This window comes from Crotalus tigris, unplaced genomic scaffold, assembly GCF_016545835.1.
Source record: "Crotalus tigris isolate CLP2741 ecotype Arizona unplaced genomic scaffold, ASM1654583v1 scf7180000017861.769447, whole genome shotgun sequence".
NCBI lineage: Eukaryota > Metazoa > Chordata > Lepidosauria > Squamata > Viperidae > Crotalus > Crotalus tigris.
The window spans coordinates 597605-623300 of NW_024096682.1; the positions used below are offsets into that span (position 1 = coordinate 597605).

The following is a 25696-nucleotide window of genomic DNA, read 5'->3' on the forward strand; positions in this document are numbered from 1 at the left end:
TAAAACACCACTGCCCAAAATACTTTCACATGATGACCTTTTCTGCACATTTTAGAAACATTAATGTGGCATTAGACACAATTTTTCTAACCTTATTCTGCCACCTAGTGTTTATATATTTTACAAGTACTATTGCAGTGTATTAAATATAGTAAGAAATCTTATTAAATAGCAATAAACCCCATTTTCATGTTAGATTTGTCTTTAAAATAAATGCAAGACAAGCCCTAAAATGAGGTCTTAGATTTCAAATTATTTACTTTACAAATCTTCCCCCCAAATTCTAAGAATGTATTTCAACAGTACAAATCTAGAAATGGTAAGGTATTTAGGAACAATGCTTGTCTCAAACCAGCTGTACCCAATTTGGCATCTAAAAATATTGGGACTGCAATTCCCATCATTTGGAGCTTGTTTAATGACAGTACTGCTAAAGGAGCAGTTCTTAGCCAATGGAGGGCAGGCCACATTTCAGACTGTTTTATATTCTAATGGGGTTGGGTTAGGAATCATTCTGAACACTGAAGCCATGATAGTTTTGACAATGAAGAAGCAGCAGCTTCATATATGTTTTCTACCCATACATCAAGACTTGCCAGTATGTTCAAATAAATTATAGGGCTAGCTAAAGTTGTCAGCTGTTTATGAGCAGATTCAACAGTACACCATCTTTCAGTTCTGGCTAAAAGAGCTGATAGTTCTTAGGAATTCTCTCTTTCCAGCTAAGATATGAGTCCACAGAGATTACAGATTATCCTGGCAGTCCTACATAGTCTGCATTTCCAAACTGCTGAGCTAGGCTGATTCTGAAAACTAGCAGCAAAAGCACAAAGCCCAGTGAGAAGACTCCCAAACTTTGCATGTCTAGTGCACTATGTATGTTGGCTATGCAACTGGACAATTGCAATGCCCAGGGATGTCCACAGTAATAATTATATTTCCACTGGCCAATTTAGCCCTTGCTCCTTGCCAAACCCAATATTCTGCTGAGCTGCAAAGGAAAGCAGTAATGTGATGTTGTGTCATTCAGCACTCTGAACCTTTTCTGCTTATGAAGTACTATTGCTAACATGAGAGTCTGCCCCGAAACAGTTGCAATTATCTTTCTAAACATTGTATGACTCCATGACTTGCAGTCATATGATTCAGAAAGTAAGGCGCTTGAATGCATCTGTAACCCAGGATTTAATCTTTATGAAAATGCTGAGCTGGCACAAAAAAAGAGGAGGAAGCTGCATCAAAGGTTTCTCTGTGATACAGCAGATTAAGGTTGAGAATGGGGAGACAACGTGGCCAGTCTCTACAGAACTTTAATTCTACTGAGCAGGAGGTATACCTAATTTCTCTACCAATGCTTAGTGTGTGTTGTTACATTTGGATTGTGGGACAGCATAGGAATATTGTTAAGTCTGATGTCCATTCTCGAAACAGTCTTCCTGGCCTAGCCAGAATTATTTTCACAATGGCAATGGGTTACTCTAGATATTTTGTTCTGGGAGACTTAAACGTCTATGCTGAGCTTGCCCAAAAATGAAAGCCTTGACAACCACAATCCTGATCTGAATGAAATCTACTCCTATGCACATGGCAAAGCGTGCATTCAATGTGGTATCCATCTGGAATGTGGAGATTGTTATGTCCCGAGCCTTGCAAACGGGCTCGGGGCGTTTGCAGGCAGTCCCGGGCAGGTGCAAGCTGCCCGGGACCAGACAGGCTGTCGCCAGCGCCTGTGCACATGCGCGGGTGCTGGCGCGGGAAAAGTAACACATTGACCCGGGAATTGCCTATATAAGAGGCTGGGAGCTTTTGGGCGTTGCTGAAGCCTTCACCTGTAAGCTGAACACAGAATAAAAGAAAACCTGAGAACTACAACTGCTTCTCGTGTCTGCTTTTCGCCAAGGACTCAACACTGGCGACGAGGTGGGATGCCTTGCACCGACGGAAAAGAAAAAAAAGGTGTAAGCTTACCCAAGTGAGTCCTGAGCGGCGGAACGGCGTTGACTCGGCAGCTACCCGCCAATCCAGTGCGCATTCGGGGGTAGGCTGGCTGATAGACCCATCTCCTGAAGATGGCAAAAATTGGAAGGCTTTCGGAGTTCGACGTCTCACATCCAGAGAGGTGGGAGTCCTACGTAGCCAGGGTGGAAAACTACCTCAAGGCGAACCAAGTGAGGGAAGATAGCTTGAAGGCTGCCACCCTGCTTTGTGTCTGCGGCCAAGACGCCTTCGAAATCACAGAGAACCTTGCAGCACCTGTTCCATTAGAGTCTGTCAGCTACGCAGATCTAAAGAAGCTATTGAAGGAGCACTTCCAGCCTAAGATGTCCGTCATCGCATGGCGCCACACCTTCGAGCAGAGGGATCAACGATCCGGAGAATCGGCCAAAGAATACATCGCCGCATTAAGAAAGGCCGCCAAGCACTGCGAGTTCAAGGACCTCGAAGAACGACTGAGGGATCGATTTGTGTGCAGGCTAAGGCATCGAGAGCTACAACAGAGGCTTTTCGCCAAAGAGGACTTGTCTTTCCAAGATGCCTTGAGAGAGGTCACCGCAGAAGAAGCAGCAGGCAGCGCCATCAAGAACATGCGGCCGATCAGGAACAGTCCAGATGTTGCATCCGTGCACCAAGAAGAAGTCCGAGGGAACTCCGAGGAGGATCCGGACGAGGAAGTCGACCGTCTCCACCCCACGAAGGAAGAGAACCGGAAAGGAAGCTCTTCAGCTCCCCTCAAGTGCATAGGCTGTGGAGGTCGCCACAGGAGAGCCGACTGCCAGTTCCACTCCGCTATCTGCCGGGCGTGCGGGAAACAAGGACATATTGCAGCTGTGTGTCTGGGCCGACGAAAGGTACAACCTCAGGAAGAACTGTGCCTGAAAGGTACCAGGGTCCCCAGCCAGAATAGGGTAGGTTTTTGCGCTTCGCGAAGAAGCATCTTCAGGACAGGCACACACAAGCCCATTAAGAAAAAGCTGTCACTCAAGGTGAAGCTACAAGGGGTTCCATTAACCATGGAACTAGACACGGGGTCTGCACTTTCAATCATCTCCTTGCCTACTTTTAGGAAGATTTGTTCCGGCAGTGGAACTCAGGCCAAGTTAAGGCCTTCTGACATTGTGCTAACAGATTTTCAGAATTCGAGAGTGTGTGTTAAGGGGGAGGCCACCCTTAACGTACAGTATAAGAATTTTGAAGGTCCACTAGACCTATTAGTAGTAGGGGGTGAACGAACGAGTCTCATAGGACTCGATTGGTTTGAAGCCTTGGGGATACACGTCACGGGGCTCAACAGTTTACAAACACTCGACCTACAGGAAGTCTGCAAAGAATTTGCAGATGTCTTCAGCCCCCAGCTGGGCACATTCAAGGGACCCCCTGTGTCCTTAAAACTAGACCCCATTAGAATTAAAGCAAGAAGGGTCCCTTTTGCTTTAAAGAGTAAAATTGACACTAAGTTAGACAAACTGATCCAACAGGGAATTCTAGAACTTGTTGATTCCAGCCCTTGGGAGACCCCCATTGTCACGCCTCTAAAGGCAAATGGGGACATTCGCATTTGTGCTGACTACAAATGCACTCTTAATAAGGCATTGCAGCAACATGCCTATCCTGTTCCTGTGGTCAGTCATATTCTGGCCTCCCTCAAGGGGGGGCGCGTTTTTGCAAAGCTTGACCTAGCTCAAGCGTATCAACAGCTGCCTGTTGATGATGATGCTGCTATAGCTCAGACTATTGTGACCCACAGGGGAGCCTTTAAGGTAAAAAGGCTACAGTTTGGAGTGAATGTCGCTCCTGGGATTTTCCAAAGCGTAATGGAAAACACACTACGGGGCATACCGGGGGTTTGCCCCTACTTTGATGATGTCTTAATTGCAGGAGACTCCACACACATTCTAGCTGAAAGGCTAAGGGCTGTTCTGTTAAGGTTCAGGAAAACAGGCCTCAAGCTCAAAAAAGACAAATGCAAAATTGGGGTGCCTTCTACTGAATTTCTGGGATTCAAAATTGATGCTGCTGGGATTCACCCTGCTGAATCCAAACTAACTGCCATTTTGGAAGCACCTAGGCCAAAGTCTAAGGCCGAACTTCAGGCCTTTCTGGGCCTCCTGAATTTCTACAATTCCTTTCTTCCACATAAAGCTAGTGTAGCTGAGCCTCTTCACAGGCTATTAGAGAAACAAGCAGTGTGGCAGTGGTCACAAACACATGAGGCTAGTTTCAATGAGGTCAAGCCTTACTCACTTCTAACAGTGTACTTGCACACTTCAATGAGTCCCTTCCTGTGTGCATCGCTTGTGATGCTTCCCCTTACGGGGTAGGAGCCGTCCTGAGCCACCTCAGGTCTGATGGAACTCAGGTTCCTGTTGCATATTACTCCAGAACACTGTCTTCTGCTGAGCGCAACTACGCTCAGATAGACAGGGAGGCTCTGGCTGTTGTTGCTGGAATTAAAAAATTCCATGATTTTTTGTATGGCAGGCATTTCACGGTCTTCACTGACCATAAGCCTCTGCTGGGACTGTTTACCACACGTAAACAAACTCCCCAAATCATTTCCCCTAGAATGCTTAGGTGGTCTATTTTTCTGTCTGCATATGATTTTTCCTTACTCCACAAGCCTGGGAAAGAAATGGGCCATGCTGATGGCCTTAGTAGATTGCCCCTGCCAGTAGTAGAAGCTGACCCTGCGCCAGCTGTCAACATTCTATCCATCCAAGCCTTGCCCGAGTCCCCTCTGAATGCCAGGGATGTTGCCGCTGAAACAGGCACAGATCACACACTTTCACGTGTCCTTTCTTGGGTTTTGTCTGGATGGCCTGAGCACTGCCCTAGTCCTGAGTTTCAGAGTTTCTGGTCCAAAAGGAACGAGTTGTCCACTTCTCAGGGTTGTCTGCTTTGGGGAAACAGAGTTGTCATTCCCACCTCAATGAGGACTAGGATCTTAGAGTCCCTCCACGAGGGTCATCCTGGCATTGTTCGCATGAAGGCCCTTGCGCGCAGCCACTTGTGGTGGCCTGGTTTAGATAAGGACATTGAGGCTAAGGTGCATGCATGCCACCTGTGCCAGCGCTCTCGCCCAGAGATGCCCCAAGCTCCTGTGCATAGATGGGAGGATACACAGTCCCCATGGTCTAGGGTGCACATTGACTACGCTGGGCCCTTTCAGGGCCAGTTCTTCTTGGTCCTCGTTGACAGTCATTCAAAATGGCTTGAGGTTGTACCTGTCTCATCCACCACCACTGCAAAGACTATTCAGGTACTGAGGGGGATTTTTGCTGCACACGGACTCCCAGATGTCATCGTGTCTGACAACGGCCCTCAATTTACTTCCTCCGAATTCCAAGCTTTCTTACAGGCTAACATGATTCGTCATGCCACGTCTGCACCCTTCCACCCGTCCACCAATGGTATGGCTGAACGCATGGTCCGCATCACAAAGGACGCCTTGAAAAGACTCACCTATGGGGACTGGCATCACAGGTTGGCTGACTTTCTCCTTTCTTACCGCACCACACCATCCACTTCTACAGGGAGAAGCCCAGCTGAACTTCGCTGGGGGCGCAAACTTACTACGAAGCTTGACCGGTTGCATCCGGACAGACTGCCTTCATCTACCTCACATCCTAGGGCACCTAGACAACTACTTGTGGGTGCCCCGGTTTGGACTCGCAATTACGGGCCTGGTCATACATGGGTCCCCGCTTCTATTTCCAGGGTCACAGGTCCTCTATCCTACGAGGTAGCCCTGGACAACGGTCGTGTCCTGCGTCGGCACATCGACCAACTCCGCCCTAGGCGGGATCTTCCAGATGAGACTCCTGGGTCTTTTCCAGGGGGGAGGGGGACCCTTTAGAGCAAAGGGAGGGGCACGAGCTGCTGCCCACCTCCAATGATGGAGCCACCAACGGCCCATTCCAAGATTCCGCAAGTGCCCCAAACAGGAATTCTAAGAGCCTATCCAACTACCAGGCATTCACGCCTACTCCAGCCAGGGAGTCACCCCGGGGGTACAATCACTATTCACCTGCACAGCACAGTACTCCAGTCAGGGAGGATACCCGGGAGCATCCCAATAAATCATACCCCGCAAGAGAGCTGGCACATAATCCCCAGAGTTGGCCTGACCTTACCCCAAGTCCTACAGGGGGTCAAACATACAGGGAGGTGGTCGAGGAACCAAGTCCCGACCGCAACACCTCTAGCCCAAATCAGGGAGTAACTGAGTTTTGGGAAGGTACAGAAACCCACACGAGCCCGGACACAGAACGGGGTTTAGGGAATGGACAGCCTCCTGACAGGTCTTGGACGGACCTAGGAGGTTCTACAGAGACGCCCAGCAGTGGCTATCACTTCAAGGGGCCCGAGGGCCTACAGCTAGGCAGGTCAACCAGGTCACAAGGTGACAGAAGCCCTGGCCTGATGAGCCCGGTGGACGAGCAAGCAGGCCAGGCATTGGGGCACAGTCCTTGGAAGGCACCAAGGCAAAATAAGGAGAACAGGCTCACATCTCCCTTCAGTCAGGGAACACCTGTCAGAAACCCAGAGCTGAGAAGGTCACAGAGAGCAAGGAAATCTCCTAAGTACTTGGAGGATTACATAACATTGCTGGCTAAACAAAAGCCAGTAAACAGTAGGAGCACTGGGGAGTAGAACACTGCATCAAGAAATAATTGTATGTTGGTAGTAGTCTTAGCCCGGGGGTAAGGGGTGTTATGTCCCGAACCTTGCAAACGGGCTCGGGGCGTTTGCAGGCAGTCCCGGGCAGGTACAAGCTGCCCGGGACCAGACAGGCTGTCGCCAGCGCCTGTGCGCATGCGCGGGTGCTGGCGCGGGAAAAGTAACACATTGACCCGGGAATTGCCTATATAAGAGGCTGGGAGCTTTTGGGCGCTGCTGAAGCCTTCACCTGTAAGCTGAACACAGAATAAAAAGAAACCTGAGAACTACAACTGCTTCTCGTGTCTGCTTTTCGCCAAGGACTCAACAAAGATGGTCCAGAGATTTGACTGTCATTTGTAGCACCCTTTTATAATTGCCAGCAGCTTGGAGGATGAGGAAGAGGAGGGAAAGCATTTTTGGGAGGCAGTTTCTGGAACTGAGGTGACATCTTGCCTCAAAGATGGAATTGATAAAGATGTAGCCCAAACGACCCATAGAAATAATCAAGATAACTCAGTCATGCATATCTTCAGAAACAAATTCAGGATGAGATGCCATTGTAAGGTTATGCAACAGGATGATAACAGAAGAGCAGTGACTGGAGAATTAGAAAGGAAAACACACCCGACTGCCAAAATAGCTACAACTATAAAATAATTAAGACATTTAGACTGAGCTTTCATAGATAAGAGCCTGACTTCTCATGCACATTCTTGAAATTCCCTATCAATTTGGGAGCTGAATTCACAAACAGATATTGCAGTCCTTGAATAACCTTATCTTCAGGAAACTGAGATACTCAGAAAAACTTAAATGAATAGCTTTACTCCCTCTTCTATTTTTTAAAAGTTTTTGTAGTTATTTTTCAATTTATTTTAGCACCTAAAAACATACTCTGAAAGCAAATGTGTTGAAACCAATTAAATTATCTATTTACTTATTTTGTAGTTCTTTGTTAGGTGCATTTACTCAATGCATGCAATTAATTCATATTTAAAACTATATCTGAATTTCAGCACCAAAAATATATTATCTTTCTAACATACAGTACATTCTTCCAATGATAAGTATACCCTTACTAAAAAAATCCCCACATATTTGAGAATCAACATCTAAATATAACTTGTTTATTTCATTACATAATACAGTGCAAAAAGGTACTGTATATTAAGATATTTATAAGAAGCACACATTCTAAAGATAGCATTTTGAAAATACAGTATATATCAATAAACGTAAGCATAAATATACTTTGAATTTCTGTTCACAAACATACTTTCTCCTATCTTTCCTCCATGTTGCTCCTCCCTCACTTTCTCTAAATGGGTTCCCAACCTTCTATATGAATTCTGAGCATACCTGATGGATTTAGAAAATTTGAAACATATTCCACAAAGGACAATGAAGAAAGACAGGTGACTGGATACCAAGTCCTATGAAAAGAGATGGGGGGAGTTGGCATGTTTCTTTTTTGAGGAGATTTCAGTAAGATATGATGGCACTTTTCAGATAGTTTCATGCTGTTCTCTATCCTTCCAGAGTGCTGAACATAATATTAATGGATTTAATTTACAGGAAGGCAGATTCCAAGTGTGTACATTGTATTAGGGAAAAATGTCCTAATAATAAGAGCAATTCAAAACACAAACTAATTTCCCAAAGAGGGAGTGAGCTCCTGTTCACAAGTTATGTTCAAACAGAGGTGGATCATCTGTTGAAAATGTTGAAATGTGAATGCTTGTACAAAGTAAAACTTGAACTCAGTAGCCCAAAGACAGCTTTCCAGTTTTGAATCTATCTGATTTTGAAAATACCCCCCTTCATTTGTCCAAAGTTTTTCTTTACTTACTGTAAAGCAGGACTGGAATTCACCCCAAAGTTTTAAATGGGTAGTTCACTCTTCCTTATTTCCATTTCAGTATATCACTATTTTATTAGTTGGCAAGTTGCTACATGCTGTGTATCATACTGTGGCACCACTGTATAGAAATTACTGCTGCAGCTGCCTCAGGACCAGGCCTATCACTTCATCTTTATGCACATGCTGAGACAAACTGAAGGGTGACAGAGTACTTATTTTATAGGCAATTTCCTCTAATTGAATTTCAAAGCAGGATCTTATACAATATCCATTTGCAACTTTAACTAAGCCATCAATCCAGCTAATTTGAAAATGTAGATACACAAATGGTTGGTTGACTGATGATTGAAATCCACAATGAGATTATGATGGAGGGGGTAATAAATCAACATGCAACAGCTTATTGCCCTCAAATTGTCCCATAGGAATGCAGGAGAAAACTGCTCCTTGGTGCATCCCCAAATGCTGACCTTTAAATCTAAAAAGATAACACACTCAACACAAAGCAAAGGATCAGACTCACTAGCTGGCAAAGAACTTATTCTGCATCATTCTGTATCAAAATGCAAAATGTCCTAAAAAATTTTGCACTGATCTTTTCCTTATTATTAAAACACTTCAAATAAGTGTAGCAACTGAATGTGGCATTAAAGAAATGTATTATAGTTATCATGGAAGAACACAATATCATTATAAAATACATCAGAGTAATTTAGTACTGCATAGGCTTAGCCATTGCAGTTTTAAGCTCCTAACAGGGAATATTTCAGTTGCTTTTAAAAATTGCAGCAACAAATCTCCCCCCCCCCCGCCAAAGTTACTCAGTTTTTCACGTTTTAACTGAGATTTGTTAAGCTATGACTAATTAAAGTCAAAAGCAGAAGAGGCATCATATAATCTAGCTTTGTGCAAAACTCTATGGTCTCATAACAGAATGTTCCACTGTTCCCTAGAATGTTCTTTCTTTCTTTTGCAATGCACTGAGGAAGCAGTTTGCAGCACCCTTTCCGGAAGATGGACTGCTACTAGAGCAGCCAAATTGATATGCTCTGGGAGACCATTCTATTACCCTTCAAATAGTTTTAGGCATCTTTACTGCCAATTCAGTAAAGCAAGCAATCTCCACCTAATTCTGAGGCTGATGCACAGGAGGGAATTGGAATGATGCAGTGGAGATAACTTCTGGGCAAGAGGCCATTGTGAAATGAGCTAGAGTATCATAACACACTTGCTACTATGTCATAACAAACTGCTGCTCTTCTCCATTGCTGAGAATTGGACTGGGGGAGATCTTCTTACTCTGATCCACATCCAAACCATACACAAGAGGAGATACAAATTGGATGTTTCTACATTTCTGTATCTGAGAACATCATGGTTGTGATATCTAAATGAATCTGAGAAGGCTAAATCCAATTTAAAGCTTCTGCTTTAACCCTGAAAATCTCTGAGTAACTTAATAGCAAATTACTATATACATAATTTATTAAATACACTGTTCTGAGTTTCATTTCAAATGCGTTAGTATGCAATTCAGAACCATTCATAGATTCACAGGGATCCTCCAACCCTGTTAAATATGAAGACCAAAATAATTGCAGGATCCAATCTGGATCAGTCACCAGGCCCAGAGGTTCCGTCTCATGATGGTGCCCTCCGGGATCTCTGTTATCTCAGTGACCAACCCAGATTGGATCCTGCCACATTATCCTGGGACACATATATTCACCTTCATTCATGACCAAAATATGATATCAAACAATATTACATAATTATTAATGTCTATATTTATATATGTGCATTATTAATATCATTCTGCAATTCTGATAATAGGCAGATAATAAGATAAAACTGATATAAAAGCACATAAACAAGGCAATGAAGAACACGTAAAAGGTGAATGCCTATCCAAACTACAGCTATAACTTATCTGTGAAACAGAGACAAAGCCATCTATATTTTCCAGATGAAATGTTCCAAAGAATGGAGATCACCATTGAGAAAACCTGTCACATGGTTCACAAAGAGAGGCCTCCTTAGATGTCTAGACCAGACAGGAAGCAGTTTATGTTATGGCAAACATAATATATCCTAGACTTTAAAACTAATACTCTCCAATATGAATTTGATCCCCAAATGATACTAGTAATCTATGCCACAACATTAGGAATGGTATTATTCTATGCTACTGGAGTACTGTGCTGTCCCACTAAAACACACACATACCCCATAGGTGTAAGGAGTCTTCATTAAGGCTTCTGAGCCTGAATTGTATTCCCCAGCAATTCCCTGCCTGGCACCAACTCAACCCCAATTAGTTCCACAGGCTACTCAAATGAAGCCAAGACTAGTCCTCAAGGCAAGGCTAGTCCACTAGGCAAAGGACTAGTCCACTAGACAAAACCAAGTTCCTAAAGCCAAGACAAGTTCCAAGACAAAGGCAAATCCACAGGCAAAGGCAAGCCAAGGCAAGAGGCATGATCTAAAGTTCAAGTCAAGAATACATAGCAACGAAATGAACATGTTGTTCCAAGCATCGTCTCCATCTATCTGCTGTGCTAAATAGTCAGCTTCTGGTGCAGCCCCATCAAGAAGGGTGAGACTTTCTCCTCATGAGTAATCTGGCTGACCTTCTCTGCTCCTGTCTTTTATCTGCCCTCCATGTTCTTGGATCAGGTACAGAAGGCAGTTCTTCTTCCTCATCACTGACCAGCTGTAGCTGCATGCTTTCCCTATCTGAAGCCTCAAGGCTATCCTGCTACAGCTGTGCTTCTGCCAAATCTCTCTCAGATGGCTGCTTGGAGCCATTGACCAACTCCCCTCCAGGCATGCCTGGAAGTGGTTCATCCTCTTCTGAGCTGACATCTGGAGAGGTATCTGCGGAAGTGTCTAGGGGAGTCATCACACTATTCCCCCCAGCATGGCCTGTCCTCCTGGAGCCCTGCAGATTAGGTCTCTGTGGGTACTGGTGGTGGACTGACAGACCAGCTGTGCACAGCCTTGGCATCTTCCTATAATATGTCCTTGGGGACATAGCCCTTCCAGTCCACTAAATATTGCAGATGTCCCAAGCAAACATGGGAATACACAATAAACACCACCTCATATTCCGGATGCTCCTGCACTGGTACAGGTGGTGGTTCTGACATCTGGTGGGGACTGGCTAGCACCATAGATATCAGTAGGGTGATGGAAAACCGGGTGGATACCAAGCAGGGCATGTAGAGTCAATCAGTAGGCCACCAGGTTGGTGATGGCTTCCACTGAGTATGGGCCCAGGAACCAGTGGTCCAACTTTCGCAATGGCGGCACCAAGGGAAGATGCTGGGTGAAAACCTAAACTCAGTTGCTGACCGCTAGTGGAGGGGTGTCATGTTGGTGCCAGTCTGCAAACCTCTTGTAGACCTCTTTGGTGTGATTCAACTGGTCCTGTAGCACTCAATGCATAGCTGCAAGTTCCTGCAGGAAGACTGTGGTGGCTGGTACCAGAGTCCAATAGGGTGAAAGGGAACAGGCATGGATGGAAACCATAGGTCACCAGGAATGGGGAATTATGTGTTGAGGCATGCTGAACATTATTGTATGCGAAGTCCACTAATGCCAACAGGTCCACTCAGTCGTTCTTCTGAAAGTTAACGAAGTATCACAAGTACTGCTCCAACGCTGCAATCACACATTCAGTGCCTCCTTTCATCTCCGGGTGATACATGGAGTGGCTCATCTGCACCTACAGAAGTTATTTTACAGAGTTTAAGGAGCCCTTGAATAATATTCTAAACATCCAGGACTTCCAGAAAAGTGCCCAAATATCAAGGTAAGATAAGCTCAATGACACTAAAGGTCTACATAAGGGGTGTCAAACTCAATTTCATTGAGGGCTGCATCAGTATTGCAGTTGCCCTTGGGGGCTAGGTGGGTGTGGCCAGGGTGGGTGCAGCCTACTGGGTGGGTGTGGATGGAGTGGGTGTGGCCTACTGGGTGGGCATAGCCAGTTCTACATCATTCACATCAAGGGTACCTATGGGAGCCTGGGCAGGAGTGGGACAGATCTGAGGGTCTCTGACAGAAGGGGATGGGACTGGGGCAAGCGCCAAGGCATGGTGCATTTCTTCATTCCTCACAAAGGGTGACACCTCCCCAGCATGCACCCAGGGGGCGGGGCCAACGCAGCTGGGGCTAGTTCCTCGCTGTTTCTGGACGGCCTTGTGGAGCTAAGACTGAATTAATTTCAGCATAGATGGCCACCACCACAAAATTGTACATTGGCTCCCGGCCAGCCTGGGCCAGGGCAGCAGGGTCCATTCCCTCACTGTTTCCAGGATGGCTTTGCGGGCCACATGAAACCACTTTGCGGGCCGTATCCGGCCCCTGGGCCTTGTGTTTGACATGTCTGGTCTAAATTCTTTATAATGCTTTTGTCAAATGTATACTAACAAATGCTAGAAATTACAAAGAAGCATAACTTGACAACAGCCAATTTTCTTATGAAAACCTAAGCTTTCTGAATGTTTCTGTAAACTTGTTTATAGAACCTCCATTTGTTCTTCAGACTACTAGTTCTTAAGTAGGCTCACTTAGGAGACAGCTCTATAATGCAGTTGGAAAACAATTCACCACTCTGTTTCTTTACTGCCTTGACCAATTTATCTATTATATCAAAGCTTAATTTTCTTTCTATTCTAATACCGAACTGGAGCTTGAAATCACCAGCAATTTTCAAGCAGATTTCAGTGACTCTATTCTGATTTTTGCTGCCTGCTGGGATTTAAAACAGAAAACTAATAAACAGCGCTTGCAGCATTTGATTGGTTAAGCAGACAGCTGCAGAAAATAAATATAATTTTAAAACTGGGAAACAACTACCATCATGCCTTTCTGACATTTAACAGAAAACAACATGCCTCAGATTCAATTTTCTTTAGTCCTTTGAAATTGGCACAGCTCAATAATATAAAGGTATTAAGGGAACAGGGCTGCTGTCAAAACCTTAAATTCAAACTGTGAATCTATGTAATGCATTACAACCTCTGAAAATTGTCCTCAAAGCATTTAAAGCTACTACCCCATATATGTTTCTACATAGATCTCATGGAATAGAAACAAAAAGACTGGATTTATTATACCTTGAGAGTCAACTAAGGCTGTAAGAACAAAATGATTTCAATTTAATAAACTCTATCATTCTTAGGCATACTGGTTTACAGCTTTTCTTTTGCTACTCATTTCCAGCCTACACAATGAAGATCATTTGCTAGGGATTAGCTTTCTTTAGCTACCTTGTGATAGGTACAACATGGTAGAATATAAGGAATGCATTCCTTGACTTTGTTATTAAACCTTGACAGCTTATGAATAAGGTGATTAAAAGCATCAACTTGTTGAAGCATAATGCTGTATTTACAAAAGCTTTCCTTGGAAGTGCAATAGTCTTCATTACCTTCTTTGAAATATTTGTCTCGGTTAAAACTTAGGCAGCACAAGCTGTCAAAATGACAGAGAACAACAGTCATTCTTACCAACCCAACCCATCTGGAAAGATATAAAATTAGAGTAAATGATTCAGTGTGGTTTCTTTGGTAGGATACAACAAAGGGCTTCAGACTTAAATGAGAGACTGGTGTATCTCTATTTTGTTGTCCTGGTTGATAGGTACATGGAGCCATTTGAATGTGCCATTTGATTTCATCATCCATTGATCTGATGATACAGATGACCAGAGTAGCAGGCATTATCAAAGGTCAATGCATATGAACCATTTTTTGCTTGCCTTTTAACACAATAAAACAGTTTATAGAGGACTATCTTCTCCTTCACTCCCAACACTCTTTGGAGGCAATACAGGAGTGGGCAACATAACCTCCCAGCCTGTTTTTCTTGTTCTTGATCTCCCAAAATAATTTTGGGGCACAAGAAAAAAAACAAGAGGCAATTTGGCAATATTGCCCCCATGAGCAGTTAAAGCAGTTAAAGCATACTTTATATGCTTTTGTGCACTCAAACACGTGCAAAACTATAACAGAAATTAAAAGTGCAAAAACAGATTGCCCTTGGAAAACAGCCCATACTCAGCAGTATCTTTGAGGAAGGGTCAGGGGTGGAAAGGAAAAGAATATCCTTCAGTATTGCTGACTGGCTAGAAATGGACAATTCAGTCAAAGGCTTTAATAGCCTTAATGACCCTACAGCTTTAATGACAATTTGGTAAAATGAAATACAGCCTAATTCCTTTGTTTTGAATCTTGCTTGTTTGCTGCCACTTGCTAGCTGGGATTCCCGTGTGATGGTTCAGCCTTTAACCACAGAGTTTGAAAACAGAGGGTGTTTGCAGAACAAGGCTTGAGGCTCATCTACACATCTTGCTTGCCCTAGTATGAGGACAGCCCAAAGACAGCAACAAACATTGCCTTCAACCCATCCCAGTCACCATGCACGGAATCTCCATGCATCTTCCCTTGTTCCATTTCAAAAGTGGTGTTTTCCAGCTGTTGCCAGTGTTTGGTCTGGCTGCTGCATTTTAGCTTATTGAATAAGGTGGATAGGACTGTGTTGCTACTATGTTCTCTACTCCTCCAGCATCTACAGCTGCAACTCCATGTTTCCTCAGATTCTGCCTCACTTCTGGCACTCCTGGATTTTCAACAGACACAAAAAATAGAAGAATATTGTGTAAGCTATGAAGATTCCACCTCTACTAAGTGTGGACCTGCCATCACCCTGTGGCTTATCAGGAAGTTGCAGCACACCATTTCAGTATAGCCGTGTGCAGCATGATGGATGGATGGAAGAGTCGTATGAATTGCATGAATGAATAGAAGGCGTTGCTGAGTAAAGCTTGCATTGCACAGAATGGAGCAGTTCCTGCAGGATCATGCCCACAGATGGTAACAAAGCAGCCAAGATACATCTGCTAAGGTTAGTGCTAATGACCACCCAGTTCTCCTATCCCCTTGCCTGCAACTGTGATCATATCATGAAGAGAGATAGTCAGGGAAGGAGTAGCACCACTTTTGTACAAGAAGCTAAAGTAATATCTGCTGCAAGAACCCCAAGAGGTATCTACTAATTGGAAAATATCTGGAAGAGGTGCCTCTGGTAAGTCTTTCCTCAACCTTGGTTCCATTTTTGGTATGTAGAAATAACAGTAGGCAAGTACAGTATATCAATCTTCCTTGCAAGAGTTAAACTTTACACTGTGCTACCATTTGTGGGTGGTTTTGTAGCACCAAAACCACACCTCAACAATAAAAGCAAGGAATGACCACTAAAGGACAGCAGAAACTAAGAGTGAAACAATACTTCTAACATTGTCCTTCACAGCAACACTCTCTTCCCTTCACAAACTTTGCATTAATGGCAGTATTTCATATGTTGGTGACTGGATAAACACAAGCTATATATATCCATATGCAAACTCTACACATGGTGCACAGCTTCAGTGATCAATACATATTCCTAGTACATCCAGTAAGATGTCCCTTTTAAATATTTAAATCCATAACATTAGGAGCTAGAAATTGCCATTAATCTTTGTATTTTCTTCTGGTTGCCATCTGGAAAGTTTAAAGACAAACAAACAAAATTAAACTTTATGGTGAAAACTATTAATATGTAAAAAGCAAGGTTTCAATGGTATATTGTTTCCATTATTCTTTTTATTTAAATTTATATGGCTGGCCAATTCACTTGTGGTTCTGGTGGCTAGCAATCAATTCAAATATTCATAAACAAAAACAATTTCAAAACAATTATCCTTGCCCATACCATTTTTCTTTAAATAGCAGATTGCTTACTGGGTGTCAAGAATAAATTTGGCAAGTTTACTTGCAACTATTGAATTAGCAGCTGTGCTTAAACCAGTCCCAGAGAAAAGGCAATCGACATTAACTAACTGCAAGAGCTATCACCTGAATTAGCTTATACTCATTTTAACTGGAAAACAGATGGAATCTTAATTGGCTTGCTTTTAAAGGATCATTGCAATGGCCTTAAAATGTGAATGGATTTATGGGAGCCAAACAAAAGTAGGCTGGACTTTAAACTTTTAGTTGTGTACAACTGTGCATATTTGTTTTATCCAGGAAAGCCACCCCTTTGATTGCAAAAAATTATAATTAGGATTTTACAGAAGGAAAAAAAATGGCCTGTTAAGTCAAGAGTCCCCAGCTCCTGGGCCATGGACTGGTATTGGTCTATGGCCTGCTAGGAACTGGGCTGCACAGCTGGAGATGAGCAGCGGGCAAGTGAACAAAGCTTCATTTGTATTTGCAGCCGCTTCCCAATGCCAGCATTGATGCCTCAGCTCCACCTCAGATCATCAGGCATTAGATTCTCATAGAAGCACAAACCCTACTGTAAACTGCTTATGTGAGGGATCTAGGTTGTGTGCTCCTCTTCCCTCTGGCCCAGTCTGTGGCAAAATTGTTTCCCATGAAACTGGTCCCTGTTGCCCCAAAGACTGGGAAAATTAGACTGAAGAAAGCTCATCTGTTTCCACAGTCTTTATTCTCAGTTGAACATAAACAAACTCTTCCATTTTAAAAGTAAATTATTTGGGGGGAAAGCCAGTCTTCTTTTTATGTAAATAAAAATATACAGTACCCATCACCCAAATCTACTCCAGACGTTTGTGTCAATAAGAAGAACAAGATTTGGGGGGAGGAAAAAAGACAGAAAAAAAGATGAGATTTTGTTGTTGCTCACGGGTTGGATTTCACATTAAATTTGGCAATATCCATTCACATATAGAAATCAATTTGATATGAATAACATTGTTCAGTTTGCTGATTTAAAAAGTAATTTTTGAAATATCTTGGATATTGAGAGAATATCAAAGATCATTAGACTTCCTAGCTCTCAAATTTTATTGCTCTGAGACTTTACATAAGCAGAAAAATGAAATAAAAAGTAGTGATAGATAATTCAATACTTGGAATGTCTTCTTACTGAAATGTGCTGGTAAGATATTCAGTACAAAAGCCTATTTCTGAGCCTTAGTGTATGTGTCGTTCTAAGTTCAAATCATTAGATCGCTATCTTATGATAGACAAACAGAAACATACATGGAAATCAGACAGATGTGGACATGTCCCTATAGGCAAGCATAATTTTTCATAGTGTCTACATCAGGGGTGTCAAACTGCCAGCCCGCGGGCCAGACGCGTCATCCCAAAACCACGCCCACCCCATTGCCGGCAATGGAGAAAAAGCTCCGATATGTCGCGCGACGTCACATGATGTCGCAAGTTTGACATGCCTGGTCTATATGTCCCAAGTTAAAACTTTTCGCTCCAGATTTGTCAAGTAAGCATCCAAACTTTAGCTCAAGAATGACTCATTGAAAACAAATATATTAATAACACATTAGCAAAATGGAGTTCTGGATTATACTATTTCTCCATTAAAGAGAGAAAGAGTCAAATATGGCTATAACATGGCACCCATCTGTTGCAAATTTAACAGTGAAAACTAACAAAAGACATGGAATTCAAATCATGCATTGCCTCATTTTGGTACTATTTGCAGTTAATATATCATTGAAATGAGGATAGTTGTTGCATTCTGTTGCATTCAACACATGTTAAAGAAGAAATATCAACAATTTACAATGTTTTGCTCATAGCTTTTCCCATATGCAACAGAAACATCTGTTTAAGCAATGAAAATCAATGGTTTAGTATTATATTGAGTTATAATATATAATAAAATCTAATATCTAACCATAAGGTAAATAAATAGAAGAAGAATGTGAAATGTAGCAGCAATATAATTATTCAGTGATTTAGCAAAAAACAAAAGCCAGAAAAATAAAAGAGAGGCAATATAGCATCTCATTAAAAACTTGTAAAAGGAAAACAGAAAAGAAATGCTACTTTTGCTAAAAGTAGTTTTCTTAGCATCTAACATACAGGTAGTCCTCAACATATGACCACAAATTTATGATGATGCTAAGTGAGAAATTTGTTAAGTACGTTTTGCCCCATTTTATGACTTTTCTTGCCAACTTTGTTAAATCAATCACTGCAGTTGTTAAATTAGTAACACAGTTGTTAAATAAATCTCGCTTCCCCACTGACTTTGTCATAAGGTCGCAAAAGGGGATCACATGACCTTGGGACATTGCAATGATCATAAATATGAACCACATGTCAAGCATCTGAGTGTAAATCATGTGATCATGGGGATGCTGCAATGATCATAAGTGTGAAAAATAGTCATAAGTCACTTTTTTCAGTGCCATTGTTGTAGCTTTGAATGGTCACTAAATGAACTGTTGTAAGTCAAGGACCACCTATATATACTTTTTCAGAAGATTGGGATATTTTTAAATGACATTTAATGTCTAGAGAATAAATTGAATAACTGGTAAAAGCATAACACTTTACCACACTTACAATATTTGAAAGAAGCATACTGTATAAACTGAGATTCTCCAAATTTAAGTTGCTGAGTTGTCTAAGGCAGAGTTCCCCAACCTTTTGGGGTTGGTGGCCCGGAGTGGATGGGAAGAAGGTATGGTTTTGTGGGGGTTGAACGTGAATGCCCATGCAAGTGGGCAACACTTGCACGAGTGGGATGTGAATGCCTGTGATGACACTCATGTGAGTGGGGTCGCAAAGGCCTGTGACATTAATGTGAGTAGGGGTGCATGCATGCACACACACGTGCGCGCACCAGCCAGCCACTCACATGGCTTGGTGTCCAATGGCCATAGGATAATAAATTCTAGGGAAGCATATTTTGTTTTGAGCTCAGAACATTTGTTCCCACAGAGCAAGAATACTTAAGCCATTTTTGTTCTGTTAGAATTTTTGGAGGTGGCTGTGTCCCAATAAAACAAAACTCAGACTCACTTGAATATTCCACTATTCATCAGAAGAAAACCTGAAAGTTTCCAAATATTCAGACCATGGGAAACCATTTGAATTCAGAAATAACTGCTGCTTTCTTATTTTTTATCCTGTGGCTACTTTGTACATGTCTATCTGCCATCCAGATTACTGAACAACTGGTTTAAGATTATTAGTTTCTGAACATTTTTGAAGACAATAAACTAAACCTCCATCAGATACCACAGGAATACAGCTCTTTTTCTCACCCACTAAATCATTTAAATCAGTGGTTCTCAACCTTTCTAATGCCGCGACCCCATAATACAGTTCCTCATGTTGTGGTGACCCCCAACCACTTATACATCACCGGGTGCCAGGGGCGTGGCCAAAGAAAAGGGGGAAAAAATGGCAGACAGCCTTGTTTGGCGACCCCCGTGAAATGGTTGTTCGACCCCAAATGGAGTCCCGACCCACAGGTTGAGAACCACTGATTTAAATGCATTATCATCAAAGCTTTATTCTCAAATAGTGGCACTTCCAGTTTCATAAATGCTTTTGGTCCATCAGACAATAGATTATACATCTAAGACAGCAACCAATCATTTAAAAATTATTTTCAATTATTACCTCTATGAAGTCTTAATATGTTGATTTTTTTACTGACCAATATTTTTGCAAGTGTTAACATCCCACTTAGCAAGAGGAACAAACAGATTGGGCATCTTGTATTTCTTTATGTAACCTACTTACCTAAACATATACCCCATAACAACAAGTGTTGCTCTTTACTAATGTTTGTAATTGTGCATATGGCTTCCTATTATTAAAAAAAATGCTGTAATTAATCACATGAACAAGCATTATAGCAAAACACAAGGACTTGTGCAGAGTACACATTCTCTCCCCCCAAGTTCCACAAACAACCCTCAATCGATACAGAATTTTGTATTTTAGATATACTCTGACACACAGTATCAAGTAGGACGTATTTGCATGCACATAGCACGTATGCCCCCCCCCCCGAATTTAAACTGCCCATGACAACATGGCTCTAGTATTCTACATTCATAGTTATCTTAGTAGTAGCAACACTTGTGTGCAAAGTACAGAGAGACAAAGGTACACCATGTATTATTTGTGAGCAACCCCCCCCCCAAGATTATCATGTTTAACCTCAGTTCATTTTCATGGAAAGTAATGAAAATCCTCCACCAAGCCATTCAAATGCTAATGTCTGATGATTGCAATGGACTAGACAAGAATAAAGAAGCTGAATTACCTGAGATCTGATTAGTTCAAAGGCAGATCAAAGAACCAGAATATAGTTTAAAGTGGACTTCCCCACATGTTTACCGTTATGGTATATTGCTGGACTTAGCCCTGAACCTGACTTTCAATTACGTCTGTGTGCAGACGTAATTGAGGCCATAAGGCCAGTAAACCTCTGAAGTTGTCAAATGGCAGCATGCCTTAATTACAGTTTTCTTGAATTATTCCAGCATGATTCTTATGGCATTACCTTTAAAAATAGGTCTAAAACTAGAATTCTGGACTAGAATTCTAAGGACCACTATTACTTGGATTGAAAATGTATTAAAAAATGGCTGGATTTTAGCCCTAACCATAAGTGGGTTTTCAATGTAAAGGGATTTTCCCATGTATTTTATCAGGGAACATAGAGTGGGTTTGAAAAGTCAGTGCCCTCCTAAGCATACCTATGTGCTCTACGAATCTATTTGTGATATCCATTTGTGATTTGGCTGAAGCACAGCTGCAGCAGGACAGCCATGAGGCTTCAGGTGGGGAAAGCACACAGCTGCAGCCAGTCAGTGATGAGAAAGAGGAACTGCATTCTGCATCTGATCTGACAATACATAGGGCACTGAAAAGAGGAGCAGTGAAAGTCAGCCTGACTACTTGCAAGGAGGCAGCATTGTCTCTCTTGATGGGCTGCACCAGAAGCTGGCTATTTAGCCAGCAGACAGATGGCGGTGATGTGTTCATTTCCTAGCTATGTGTTTCCTAGTCTTTGTGATTCCTGTTTTGCTTTGGTTTTGACACCCTGCCTTGACTTTGGATCATGCCTTGTGAACCCCCTTGTGTTGTGGATTTAATTTTGACTGGTGGATTTATCTTGTTTGGGAAACTTTTAAGTGCCTTGTAGACTCATTGACTATTGCTCTTTGAACTAGCATTGCTCTACTTTTGGCTGGACTTAATTGGGACAGTTCTGGGTTTTTGGTGAAGGGAACTGCTGGGGAATATTAATAAATCCACTAAACCATTGTTATGTGTACATGTGAGTGGAACAGCACACATTTTACCTAATTATGTAAATAAAAATTTTAATTTTAAGAACACTCAAAAGAGTTTGAATCATTTTGTGTTTCATTTTGTACAATTTTTCTTTCAAAGTATATTTTAATGTTAAACTATTGATCCATAAATTTGTTTATCTAGCAATATGTTATATCCAAATTTTTTCACCCATTTTACCACACCTAATTTAAAGAAAACTTTTACAAAATTATGTATGATTGGTATTTGACTCCAGATAGACTAGCGAAAATAGAGGGATTTCTAACAAGTGTTACAAATAAAATCAAAATCCAGGTAAATTTTATATGTAAATAGGTTAATAAATCATACTGAATAAATATAATGCAGATATTTAAGACTGGAAGCCATTTTTGGATTTTCTAAGTGTTACCTACTAGTATAATTGATGTAGTTCCCGTGTAACGTTAAGCCAAAAGTGTTAAATACACTAAGAGACAGATTTCAAGATTAGTGTAATGTTTGGGAGTAACCTGTTGACTTTTTTTTTTACCTTATACATGTTATGACTATATGTTTGATTATTAGACAGACTTCCTAATCTGGAATATTTGTTTATTCAATATAGTATTTTTGTTAAGTAAGGATGGGAAAGCTTATAACTATTTGTAGACATGTTATGTAAGGGGAGGATAATCTATCTTTTTTTTTTTTACTTTTCAGCATCCAGCCTGGGTGAACTTTTTATGTTTAAAGTTAAATCTATTTGACATTTGGGGGTTCCTCCCCTTTTTTTGTACAAGATTTTTTTTTGTTAGTATTGGATGTTCATTTTTTCATTTTGTATTCTTGTTGATAAAAAGATAAATGTTTAAAAAAGGGTTTGAATCAAACCCATTTTGCCTAATTGTTTTATTGTGGTGTAAGTCTGCACATCTTGCCTGAAGTTAAACTATAAATGGGAGCAACATGAGAGGTTGAGAAATAAGAAATATAATTATCTAATAAAAAAACCCAAAACCCCAACCTTTTTTCACTTTGCCTTATTCTGCTTAGAGTGGCAAAATTAGTTTTGGGGTCGGGGATAGGTGTGTGTGTGTGTGTGGTTAATAGATATTTGCTTTCCTCTATTGAAAATCATGCCCTTTAACCAATAACTTTTATCACTATATTTTCATCAAATTTATTCTAGACTCCAGCAGGCTCTGGGCAGTTTACAAAATGTAATATTAAACCAAAACAACTTACAACATAAGCAAAGCAGAACAGTCCAATATAATAAAAAAACACCATTAAAACATTAATGGTTAGAAAACCCAATATGGAAAGTAAAATCCATGTTTTGTGTATTTCCTAATCATCCCACCTGGATAAATTGTGTTCTACCGAGTTGAGAGCCGGGTAGCACACACGTTTACAACATTAGTTGTAACAGCGTTTGGATAGAGATAGAAACTTGCGCTTACCCTGGAGTAAACTCATATTTTCGGCAATGATATAATAATACGCAGGATTTTTGGGGACAAAAAAAAAAAAAAGAGCCTTACTATTGCACGAGATCACTTGTCCCACTTAACAAATATCCAAACCCTTAACTCGCTGTGTCACAGCATCCTTATATCCAAGTTGTATGGCCACGCCCCCCTCTGCTTGGGCCAATAGGAAACCAGAGGGGCGAGGCGTCTGTGATTGCGACTCTGCCGCGGAAGCACTGCCCCTGTTTCTTCTTCCTGAGTGCTTCGCTATTTTCTCATCTGTTTTTGTTGCCGCCGCCGTTGCCGCCATCGTCGCATCCGCCCAGCCTCAAATCCCGGGATTCTGGGATCTGGACTCGGCTGCTGGCTGGAGCGGTGACGATATGAAAAGAGCTTCTCTGCCTGGCAAAACACAGATTAATGGTAATCATAATTCCCCATCCAACCCGCTTGTACTTTGTAGGTTTATCCGTATTACAGAGATTTCAACATCATTGTCCCGTTTCCCATGTCCAGTGGTCCATAATCATACCGCACTTGGGATGCTTCTACATCCACGCATTTCAGAGAGCGACAGATTCTGATACCCCCTTGTGCCATCGTCGGGTTATTTACCCACCTTACCCGATCTCGCATTGCTTTGCTTCGAAAAATCGTCCCAACGTTAACTCCAAGCTTATCCCCTAAAATTAAGAGAATGTCAGCACACAATTGATACTTCATGCATGATTACATACACTTGGGAGGAAGTCTTATTGGGCTCGATAGGACTTACTCCAAATTTAGCTTAGCCCCTCTTGTAAGAAATGGGTGCTTTATACAATTTGCTGTTTGATGTCAGCAGGTGGCAGTGACTAGTCAAAGATGGCTGATATGGGAAAAGCTAAATAGGATTAAGCTTGATTAAGACTTGAATGGGAAATCAACCTTTAAGTCAGAATGGTAATATCTCCAAAGAATGCAAGGGCAAATTACTTGTATATTGTTGCTGCCACCACCCATCCCCTTCCCACAAACGTATGTGTCACAGTAATGACCAGGAAACAAACTCAGATCTTAGTAGAGTTTACTATTTCATACTAAGTGGGTTCACAAAGCATTCCCCTTTGCTGGTTATGGTTATATGGCTTTACTCAAATATGAATTTCATTCAGTGAAATTACTATTGTCTTACTGAGGTTTTTATTCTCTGTTAAATGAATACTTTTTGTACTACTTGTCTCTTCTGCTTCTGTAATTCCTGTCAATTGGGAAGGCTGTAAAAAGAGATGACGGGTCCAAATGATGTGCCTATAAAATTCCTCAATCTTGTATGAAATTTTTGCTCATTTAGGACATACAGTACAGAAAATCTTAAGCAAAAATTTGTGGGTGTACTCTAATTAGCCGTATCCGTGGCTGCAAAAACAATTAGATTATACTCTAATTGTTTCCCAGCCAGAGGCAAAGGAAAAGTGGGATCATATATTCCAGTTATCGTATTACATATTCAACTACATTTTTTAGGGAGAGGGGGTGTCCCTTTTTCCATTTAGTAGTTACAAATGAGCAGATTTTGATAGTTGATAAGTGAAATCAAGTAATTTTAATAATTATTAGATTTCCCCCCCACACCTTTTATATTTATTTCAAGGTGGCAAACATAACTAAAATTCCTGCCTCCTATTTTTCCCACAACAACAACCCTGTGTGATGGGCTGGGCTGAGAGTGAGTGTGTCTGGGCCAATTGGACTTCATGCCTAAGAGCGGCTGAGAATTCATATCTCCTGATTTCTAGGCCAGCACTTTAACTATTATACCAAACAGGCTCTCTTAATAATTAATGAACAATATATTTACAAAAATGCAAAATAATAAAAATAATTATGCTGACTTCAAGAAATAAATTGGCTATTGGTGGAAAGGAACCTCAAATTCTACGTTGATAAGTGAAATCAAGTAATTTTAATAATTATTAGATTTTTTCCCCATCTTTTATATTTATTTCAAGATGGCAAACATAACTAAAATTCCTGCCTCCTATTTTTCTCACAACAACAACCCTGTGTGATGGGTTGGGCTGAGAGTAAGTGTGTCTAGGCCAATTGGACTTCATGCCTAAGAGCGGCTGAGAATTCATATCTCCTGATTTCTAGGCCAGCACTTTAACTATTATACCAAACAGGCTCTCTTAATAATTAATGAACAATATATTTACAAAAATGCAAAATAATAAAAATAATTATGCTGACTTCAAGAAATAAATTGGCTATCGGTGGAAAGGAATCTCAAATTCTACTTTAATAAGTGAAAAGAGGCACAAGCAATCTTTAGTTGGGATTCCTCCCTATTAACTAGGTAAGAGAATTTGATATTCTAATAGTATCTGTGACATGTTTGGGAATATCCTAAATTTTTCATGTACTTGTTAGGCAAAATTTAAAGTGTTGGTTAAGAATCCAAATTTGTTTGTAAACATTTGGTATTTTAGACATTATGAAGCAAGAAGTAAATTCATAGAATTTTGACTTAACGTTACACGGGAACTACATCAATTATACTAGTAGGTAACATTTTTAATTCCATTCTTTTGCTCTGAAGTTGGGCACATGGT

At 41.4% G+C, this 25696-nt stretch overlaps 1 protein-coding gene across 1 annotated transcript in view; it reads left to right on the forward strand.

Annotated features, from left to right (window-relative positions):
• The first annotated feature begins 23176 nt into the window (after positions 1-23176).
• Positions 23177-25696, forward strand: part of TBC1D32 (TBC1 domain family member 32) — an 86807-nt gene continuing 84287 nt past the window's right edge. Inside the window, exon 1 of the mRNA XM_039343546.1 lies at positions 23177-23525. Coding sequence (XP_039199480.1) covers positions 23523-23525 — 3 coding nt within the window. The 5' untranslated portion in view covers positions 23177-23522. The remainder of the gene's footprint in view (positions 23526-25696) is intronic.